Source organism: Musca domestica, unplaced genomic scaffold (genome assembly GCF_030504385.1).
Source record: "Musca domestica strain aabys unplaced genomic scaffold, Musca_domestica.polishedcontigs.V.1.1 30, whole genome shotgun sequence".
Taxonomy (NCBI): Eukaryota; Metazoa; Arthropoda; class Insecta; order Diptera; family Muscidae; genus Musca; species Musca domestica.
In genome coordinates this window covers 4,263,876-4,274,909 of record NW_026712300.1, presented here as the reverse complement: position 1 = coordinate 4,274,909, position 11,034 = coordinate 4,263,876, and the positions used below count along the sequence as shown (strand labels likewise).

The 11,034-nt window shown below is 38.9% G+C and overlaps 1 protein-coding gene across 1 annotated transcript; it reads right to left on the bottom strand.

Moving 5' to 3' along the window:
* Positions 1–1,646: 1,646 nt before the first annotated feature.
* Positions 1,647–9,636, bottom strand: LOC131803475 (uncharacterized). The gene is made up of 2 exons (XM_059124835.1): positions 9,096–9,636; positions 1,647–2,160 (listed from the first exon to the last, which is right to left on the bottom strand). Exon 2 carries the CDS (start codon positions 2,157–2,159, stop codon positions 1,647–1,649), a length of 513 nt encoding a protein of 170 aa, XP_058980818.1. The 5' UTR covers position 2,160; positions 9,096–9,636.
* Between the last annotated feature and the right edge of the window lie 1,398 nt (positions 9,637–11,034).

The following is an 11,034-nucleotide window of genomic DNA, read 5'->3' as shown; positions in this document are numbered from 1 at the left end:
ACATCATACACGGACATCGAAGACAGGCATCCATTGATACCACGTTGGATCGACTTTAATCCCGAACTAGTCTCACTATAGAGGACCGGAATATCAAACAAAACTTTCAATTGGTTATGAACCAGAAGCCGAGGGTTATCATAAGTTTCAACTAGAGCCTTCCACGCGAGCTCGAAACTACGATTAATTAAGGGGAACTTCGATACAATCTCGCGAGCTTCACCAGAAGTCTTTCTAACCAGATGACAAAGTTTTTCAACGTCGGTAAGACGACCATTAACAATATATATAGCCGTAAACAAATCCCTAAATGTTGGCCATGAGTGGAAATCACCTTCAAATATGTCCGTATCGCACGGCGGTAGGGCAAGGTTATGGACACAATCCAAATGAGAAACTTCCTCTGTAGTTCTAAAACTGGCACTATTATTTCTCACAATAGAGGAAAGCGGAGTTTGTATCTGCGAATGATCGCGGGAAGCATGAGTCGAAGTACTCAAATTGTTGCCCGTAGCTTGCGAGTTTTGTATGGGCGACTTAGCTGAAGTCTCGCCCGGCGTTTCTATCAACGAGGCAACCGAACCACAAAGACTGCCATTAATAGAGGAAGTACGATATTTTTTGAATTGCCCTAGCTTTCTATTAATTGCGGACTGGCAGTCGACATAGATTTGAAATGACGAATTGTATTTCTGATCAACCGCATCGATAACTTCTTTCGTCGTCTCTACTGACGACATCATATAGTCACAGCACTTTTCAAATTTGTCCTGTGCTTGCGTCCAAAGTTTTTCTAATGCACTAAGATGAGACTGTAGCGCATGAATATCGAGCTGGTCATCACGCATCGTATTGAAACGAGCATTAAACTGGATGACCGCATCCGAAGTTCTAGTGAACATATCAATTGGGGTGAATGACATTGCGAATAAATTTCCCGAAATCTGTACTACAAAAAGCAAGAAGGGAACGACTAAAGCACGATTTGCTCAGATAATTTATACAAAATCCACGAATTACTGATTCTTCTTCGCACAATATACGAAGAAAACACAAAAGTTTATACAAAAACTCCAAAAGTTTCAAAAAATCAACCGAGTTTTTCCAAAGTTCAAGAAAAATACCGAAAAGCTTCCGAAAATCTAACAAAACCGCACTATAGGGCCAAAGAAATCGAAATTTTCCGAGAAATAAATGCCTTGAACCTCTCACACAATAGTGAAATATCAAAAAACCGGTCTAAAATCACCAAAATTGTAATCTCCGATGAGATATTTAGCAACCAAATGCAAATATACAATGAAAAATATGTGAAAATGTTTAAATAAATAATAAAAATTTCAAATATATATCCAAAAAATATCAATAAATAATAAAAAATTCGTTAAATTGTGTAAGTTTTCAAAAAAAACCGTATTTTCGCGCACAAACAATTCAAAATATTCAATTTTTTATTATTTTCTACCGAAAATATTGAGATTTTATTATTTTTATTTCCACAGTTAACCTACTATTTAGGCAATCAAACTACCAAATGTAGCGTATTCTCAAAAAATAAATTTTAAAAAATAAAAATTTTATTTAAAATCTCCAAAAGTAATTAAAATTTTGAAATTCCAAACGAAAAAAATCAATTTTAACACTTTTTATTCAAAAAAGTATTTTAGGACAATGCGACGTCGCATGTCAACATTCATAACCCGGAAGTCACTACATCTATCCAGCGGGTGCATGCGATCACAAAGGCGACATTTATGTGAGGCCGCAGATGAAACCTTATGGGTTTCGGACCTTAAATTATTTTCCGACTCCTCCAAATGAGGTGTGGCAACCGGAGCCGCAGATGGACCCGAAGATCCGGACTCGGTTTGTAATGTATCATTTTTGGGGGGTGAATCAAAAACCGGAGCCGCAGATGAATCCGTTGATATGGATTCGGACTCGGTTTGCATCGGTTCAGCGAGGGCCGCAGATGAATCCGCTTTATCGGACTCGGACCCACGTTCGGATATTTTTACAGCCGCGATCGGCTCAACAAGGGCTGCTTCCACTGCAGCTGACGACATTCCAGCTTGGGGATCGGTGGGCCGAGGTTCATTGTAATCAAAACCGTCATCAACATTCAAAAGTTCTTCTTCCGAATAGATTTTCACCGACATACTATATAATGAGAAGAGAACAATATTATTCGTTTGCGGGAGTGTGGTCGGTCAAAACGACCAACTTGGTAATGGGCCGTCTTACAACGCCGTTTTCCGTTCGAACGTCCGCGACTCTAACATGACCGTCGGTGCCCGGAAAAACATTTTCTATACGCCCTAATTTCCACGACGTTGGGGGAAGCTGATCATGACGAACAACGACTAGATCGCCAATCGCCATTTCTCTTTGGGGAAATTTCCATTTATATCTCATATGCAACTGCTTGAGATATTCATCTTTCCACCTTAAACTAAACTGGTGGGCAAGGGCCTGAACTTTCCTAAACCGATTAATTAGACTTAATGGTTGCTCTGTGATGAGAGGTTCAGGCGGGGCTAACAAGGGGGCACCAATCAAGAAGTGACCTGGCGTCAATGCAACGATTTCTCCTGGATTATCCGACATTGGACACAACGGCCGAGAATTAAGACAAGCTTCGATCCTAGCCAATACCGTGGCTAATTCTTCAAACGTGAATTTTAAATTTCGAGATTGCTTCCGAAAATGTAACTTGAAGCTCTTGACTCCAGCTTCCCATAACCCTCCCATGTGAGGGGCACCAGCAGGTATAAAATGCCATGATAGTCCCTGGTCTGATAAAGACGAGGAGGCGGAGTCAGCGCTTTTTTGGAGGAAATCTTTAAAATTTCTTTGAATATCACGCGATGCTCCAACAAAATTTGTTCCATTATCCGAAAAAATGGAATGGGGACAACCACGTCGAGCAATAAATCTATGTAACGCAGCCATAAAATTAGCAGTCGAAAAATCGGACACTGCTTCCAAATGAATTGCCTTTGTAGAGAAACATACAACGACACATACATAGCCCTTTGTTATTTTACAAGACCGACCTAGATACGATTTTACATCAAACGGACCTGCGAAATCCACACCAGTGTTTGTAAAAGGTCGATTAAGAGTTGTTCTCTCAGGGGGAAGGGCAGCCATAAATTGACTGCAAGCACGTTTCTTCAACAGAAAACACACTTTACAGCGACGAACAACCAGCCGAACCAAACTTTTCATACGCGGAATCCAATATTCCAACCTCAAAGTTCGCATCATTAACTGGATATCACCATGAACAGATTTTTGGTGGGTATATTCTACCAACCGTAGAGCAAAGGCACTCCTATAGGGGACAATTATAGGATTACGTTCCGAAGGTGCAAGTGTGGGCGAATTTACCAGTCTACCATTCATTCGCATGACACCATTGTCATCTAGGAAAGGATTGAGAGGAGCCAACAAACTCTTACTATCTAACGCCTTCTTGTCTAACAGATTCTTATAATCGCTGACGAAATATATTTTTTGAGCCGTAATTGCACAATACTTATGTGCGTCAATAATCTCTGCCGAGGAAATGCGTCTAGTGGGATAGTAGTAATGGTTTCTATACCGGGGATGTGTTTGACGAATAAATCGAAACGCGTATACAATGAAGTGAAGAGCTCTACGCAAACAAGAAAAGTCTTCCAAAATCTCTTTAAATGTCGACGGAAAGAAAGCAAAGTGACATTTAACGGGTCGCATTTCCATTTCAGTACTAATCGGAGCCAGATCACGAATAGACCATTCCGATTTAGTTTTACCTAGCCAACTAGGACCGTTCCACCATAGGGGGGAGGCTGACAATTCTATCGGAGACAATCCTCGACTTCCTAAATCAGCAGGATTATCTTCAGATTTAACATGGTACCAATTATAATTGCCAACATTTTCTTGGATTCGACACACCCTATTGGCTACAAAGGTCGTCCAAGTAGAGGGGGTTCTCTTCAACCAGGCAAGAACTATAGTCGAATCTGTCCAACAATAAATTTGATTAAATTCCAGATCTATTTCCCGCACAATAGTTTTCAATAGGTCTGATGCTAAAACTGCTCCACAAAGTTCCAAGCGAGGAAGCGAAATTGATTTCAAAGGGGCAACTTTCGTTTTGCACGACAGCAAATTAACGAAGATTTTTCCATCGGGGGACTCGACACGTATATATACTACCCCCGCGTATGCCTTTTCCGAGGCATCGGAAAAGACATGAAGCTCAACAGAAAATCCTGGAACATATTGTACCCATCTAGGTATCCTAATCGAGTTAACATGCGGATATGTTTCGACAAAACTTCTCCATTCAGCCTCAGTAGCTGCCAGAAGTTGATCATCCCAACCAATGTTGTCCAGCCAAATCTTCTGCATTATCATTTTCGCCCTAACAATTACAGGGGCCAACCAACCGACAGGGTCAAACAATTTCGCGATTGCCGAAAGAACTTCCCTTTTAGTGAAGTGTTTATTGACAATAGGACTCACTTCGAAGAAAAAACAATCTAAACGCGCATTCCACCTAATACCCAGGGGTTTAGAACTACTAGCTTCTACAAACGATAAAAGCTGAGCATCTACCAAATGCTCAGGGGGGAAACGATCCAAAATAGCTCTATTATTCGCTGTCCATTTTCGCAGCTCGAACTTTGCCGACGATAGTGCCCTAATCAACTGGTCCCTAGCTGCCAATGCAGTCTCGATGTCGTGAGCTCCTGCCAAAACGTCATCAACGTACATACATTTTCGCAATATATGCGCCGCGAGGGGAAACTCTGACTCAGTATCATCGGCCAGTTGAAGAAGCGTTCTAATCGCTAAATATGGTGCACAATTTACACCGAACGTCACTGTCTGTAGTTCGTAGTCTAGGACCCGTTTTGTTGTTGAATTCCGATACAAAATTCTCTGAAGGGGCGAATGCTTTGAATCTACACGAACTTGCCTATACATTTGAGTAATGTCCGAGTTAAACACGAATTTGAAGATACGCCAACGGAGGATCAAAAGAACTAAATCTTGCTGTAACGTTGGGCCTACGTGCAATATGTCGTTAAGACTCTGCCCATTCGACGTTTTATTTGAGGCATTAAACACTACTCTAAGTTTCGTGGTCTGTTTTGCTAGGTTTATGACGGGGTGATGTGGTAGATAACACGAAAGGACATCCATAGAAGTATTTGCGGGTACCGGCCTCATGTGGTCAAGTTCCAAATATTCCGATAATACCTGGTCGTAAACTAGTTTTAATTCAGGCTTTTTCAATAAAGAATTCTCATTCCGATAATATTGTTTGAGGACGTTCGCGCGAGAATCTCCCAAATACCCGATAGCGCTATTCTCAGATTTAAGTGGCAGCGTAACTATATACCTACCCTCTGAGTCCCTACGAGTAGTCCGGACGTAATTCTCCTCACAAAAACGGTCCGATGGAGATAATATTTTGCGTTTAGGAGGCTCTTCGATTTCCCAGAATCGCAAAAGGGTCTGTTGGATTTTGTCTTCTTTTGCTACATCGACAGTAGTGGCAAATGTTCGAACTTGTGTGGCTGGGATAGGACCCGTAACAAGCCAACCAAATACAGTATTTTGAGCAAGCAATGCTCCAGACAAAATGGGACGACAACCATCTAACAATATTTTTGGATAAAGATCAGAACCTAACAGCAGATCGACGGGACGAGATTCAAAAAGGTTAACATCTGCCAAGCGAAGATCGGGAATTTGTGACCTTAAGTCGGAATTAACCACAAACGAGGGAAGATTTCCAGAAATGGCACGCAAAACTAAAACGTTGGTTTCCAATTTCAGCGTAGGGTCGAAAGGACTGCTAATTTGTATACGACAAGCTTTATTAGCAGTGGCCGAGAGTGAACAACTAACTCCCGAAATTACAGCATTCGTAGAACGCGCAGGAAGCTTCAAACGAGTTTGGAGTCTCCTTGAAATGAAAGAGGACTCGGAAGCAGGATCTATTAACGCCCTGGCAGGAAATGAAACACCTAGATGAACAATATTCACCATTGCGGTACCTAAGAGTACAGCCTTGTTCTGCGCGGCGTGAAATACTTGTCGGGGCAAGAAACCGGCGGATGTGCCGGGCGCGCAATTTTCTGAATTAGGGGGGACAGTCGAAGGCGTAGCACTCGAATTTCTGGGGGCATTGCTAGTAACAGTGGAAGTTCGATTTGAATTACTAGAGGTAATATCATCCCGATGCAACAACGTATGGTGCGACTTGTTACACTTCGAACACCGACGTTTGCTATCACAATTCTTAACTTCATGATCGTTCCTAAGACAGTTGATACAAAGATGATGACGTTTCATTACTTTGTATCGATCAGCGGGTGTGAAACTCTTAAAGCGGGGACAGTCATACAATTTATGACGTTGATTTTGACAAATTAAACAATTTGAACCTTTCGAAGCGCGGGGAGAACGCGGTGGCTCTGGAATTCTGATATTTGAATGATGCGCTTGAACTTTACTATTATTTGACCGCTTAGACTGATCTGTAGCACGCATATCATGGAGGCACATGAGCGTACGTATGCGCTCAGTGAGGAAGGCATCCAAGTCCTTCCAGGACGAAAGAGAAGATTTATCCTTAACACTCTGCTCCCAAAGAGTCTGAGTAATTTTTGGCAATCTCTGGAGACACAGAAATACTAATATCGGATCCCAATTTTCCGTATTGACATCATACACGGACATCGAAGACAGGCATCCATTGATACCACGTTGGATCGACTTTAATCCCGAACTAGTCTCACTATAGAGGACCGGAATATCAAACAAAACTTTCAATTGGTTATGAACCAGAAGCCGAGGGTTATCATAAGTTTCAACTAGAGCCTTCCACGCGAGCTCGAAACTACGATTAATTAAGGGGAACTTCGATACAATCTCGCGAGCTTCACCAGAAGTCTTTCTAACCAGATGACAAAGTTTTTCAACGTCGGTAAGACGACCATTAACAATATATATAGCCGTAAACAAATCCCTAAATGTTGGCCATGAGTGGAAATCACCTTCAAATATGTCCGTATCGCACGGCGGTAGGGCAAGGTTATGGACACAATCCAAATGAGAAACTTCCTCTGTAGTTCTAAAACTGGCACTATTATTTCTCACAATAGAGGAAAGCGGAGTTTGTATCTGCGAATGATCGCGGGAAGCATGAGTCGAAGTACTCAAATTGTTGCCCGTAGCTTGCGAGTTTTGTATGGGCGACTTAGCTGAAGTCTCGCCCGGCGTTTCTATCAACGAGGCAACCGAACCACAAAGACTGCCATTAATAGAGGAAGTACGATATTTTTGAATTGCCCTAGCTTTCTATTAATTGCGGACTGGCAGTCGACATAGATTTGAAATGACGAATTGTATTTCTGATCAACCGCATCGATAACTTCTTTCGTCGTCTCTACTGACGACATCATATAGTCACAGCACTTTTCAAATTTGTCCTGTGCTTGCGTCCAAAGTTTTTCTAATGCACTAAGATGAGACTGTAGCGCATGAATATCGAGCTGGTCATCACGCATCGTATTGAAACGAGCATTAAACTGGATGACCGCATCCGAAGTTCTAGTGAACATATCAATTGGGGTGAATGACATTGCGAATAAATTTCCCGAAATCTGTACTACAAAAAGCAAGAAGGGAACGACTAAAGCACGATTTGCTCAGATAATTTATACAAAATCCACGAATTACTGATTCTTCTTCGCACAATATACGAAGAAAACACAAAAGTTTATACAAAAACTCCAAAAGTTTCAAAAAATCAACCGAGTTTTTCCAAAGTTCAAGAAAAATACCGAAAAGCTTCCGAAAATCTAACAAAACCGCACTATAGGGCCAAAGAAATCGAAATTTTCCGAGAAATAAATGCCTTGAACCTCTCACACAATAGTGAAATATCAAAAAACCGGTCTAAAATCACCAAAATTGTAATCTCCGATGAGATATTTAGCAACCAAATGCAAATATACAATGAAAAATATGTGAAAATGTTTAAATAAATAATAAAAATTTCAAATATATATCCAAAAAATATCAATAAATAATAAAAAATTCGTTAAATTGTGTAAGTTTTCAAAAAAAACCGTATTTTCGCGCACAAACAATTCAAAATATTCAATTTTTTATTATTTTCTACCGAAAATATTGAGATTTTATTATTTTTATTTCCACAGTTAACCTACTATTTAGGCAATCAAACTACCAAATGTAGCGTATTCTCAAAAAATAAATTTTAAAAAATAAAAATTTTATTTAAAATCTCCAAAAGTAATTAAAATTTTGAAATTCCAAACGAAAAAAATCAATTTTAACACTTTTTATTCAAAAAAGTCGTATTGACCGAACGTAGGGTGTACGCGTTATTAATTTTTCAAAAACGTCGTTTTCTAACACCCAATTATCGTTCAATAATAATCAAAAACAAAATTTGAAAAATTTTAATATTTTATGTTGGTTCCGTTTATCGAGGTTCACCTGTAAAATACGTTAAGTTGCGTTTATCGAGGGTCACCTGTAACACAACAGACAATACCAAACGTATGTATGTATGCGTGTGTGTGTAAAGCGGCTGACCGACTAAGCACAAATGATGACCGCTAACGCGCAACAACAACAAACAAACCAACGTAATTGAAGTAAGTGTATTTTATGGGGGTGATTTGTGAATAATTTTCTAAATATTAAAAATACAATTTTGCAAAAAATTTAACAATTTTAAAATTTCAATTATACCAATCGATGGGGAATTTTATGCACATTAAAATGATACCCCACAACAATATTTTATTTTCAACAAAGATACCAAAAAATACACTTTTTCTTCAATTATTTTGATTTTTCTTTATTTTCAATTTGCCGTCGGCAAAACAATATTTGCAAACTAGACGGAGGGGACGGGGTAAGCGACGCGTTGTATGACGGCCACAAGGAATATCAACGACGCGATTGTTGTTGTTTTTACACAATTTGTTTTTTTTCTTTTCTCTTCAAGAAAATTATTTATTTAAATTCACCGGCACTTTTTTCACTGTACGTACCTGATTGTTTTTGATAGAAACACGATGATGATGTTAAGGAGATGATGTGGTGGACTGTATAGATGGTGATGATGATGATATGCTTTGCAATTAGAAAAAAAAAAGAAGAAAACGATTACTTCTTTTACCAACAGCTCGTTCGTAATCCGGTACGAATGGACCAATGTTTGCGCCAATGCGGGGAAAGATGCAAAGCTCAACCAAACAAAATAGAATAAAAACACAATAGGGGGGTTTTAGTTTTAAGAATTATGGCAAAGGCCGTATTTATTAATAATAATAATAAATAATAATAATTGGTAAGACAGATTACCTGATTTGCACAATAGCGGGGGAGCGCGACTTCGTATCGATCGATAGAAGAGACGAGTGTGAAACCAACGATCAAAACATGAAGGAAGGTGGAGGCTTTGGCGCCATTCGCCACTCGTTGAAATCTGTTTACATTTATGTTGACAGATCTAAACGAGGTTAATCATTTACAAATTAATTATGCGTTAACCCATTGTTAACGTTACAAACAAATAATTACCAATCTAAATTAAACACAAACCATTACAAGTATTTATACATACAAAATACTTAAACATATCGTTTATCATGTAATTACTTTTAAATCAATTCAACATATGAAATAGTTCGAATGTAAATAACAACAAGTAAAAAAGCTGTAAGTTCGGTCGGGCGGAACTTTGAAAACCCTCCACCATTTGAAACGAATTTGGCAATTCTCGAAAACAATAAAATCTGTTAAAAATTCTGTTAAAATCTTGGAAATACCGTATGCTGCCGTTATATTTAGGTCAGTACGACGACATGAACCGGCATAGGTAGCTTTTGTCATAATACCATTACAATATTCATATGTGAAACTTAGAAAAAAATCGGTGAATAATGTAGCTAAAGTCATCAAAATGCCGAATATCGGGAGGTACCGTTATATGGGGGCTATAACAAGGCGTGGACCTGCACAGACAATTTTCTGTCTTAGACTGTAGTATTCATTGCGAACTTCAAATACCAACTTTGAATAAATTCTGATGAATATTGTCGCTAAAATCTTCAAAATACCAAATATCGGGAGGTACCGTTATATGCGGGCTATAAAAACCATGGACCAACATGGCCCATTTTCAATACCAAAAGTCCTGCAGACGTAATATACACTCCAGTAAAATTTTACTTCAATTCGTTTGGAAGCTAGAGCGATTTCCACAGACGGATGGACATCGCTAAATTGGCATATAATTGTATGCTGATCAAGAATATATATACTTTATTGGGTTTAAAATGTATATATCTGGGTGTTACAAACTGAATGACAAACTTAATATACCCTCCATACTATGGTGGAGGGTATAAAACCGGTGTATTTTTGGTGTATGTGTAAAATTGTGAGATTGAGACAAAATACTATAAAATTTAAAGATGTGAATTTTTGAGAATCTTTAACAATATGTTTATATATTACCTCAATAAATCGGAAAAGATTTATTTGTTTACGGGAAAGACAAATGGTCATTACGTATTACATATTATGGTGGAAAAAGATAAAATATTCATAAAAAAATATTGAAAACGAATTTTGTGTCGCGAGCACATTAACTGGTGGATAGATAATTGCAAATCAACCGATAAAAAAGGTTGTTGTGTTTTTAACTCAAAAGTCACTACAGGAGAAAAGAAAATATGAGAGTTTGAAATGAATAAAGATATACAGGGTTGCCCATATTCGACGGACCCATCTGGCAACGCCATAACTTTTGACAGAGATGTCACATCGCTTAGTGACATACCGCGTTTGAAGCGTCAGTCCAAGCAGATTTTTACCATGAACCAATACAATACCAATAAAAAAGCCGTTCTCAGCAGATCGGCATGGCTCGGTCCACTTTACAACGGGTTATTCGCATTGATTTGCATTTGTTCCCGTACAAAA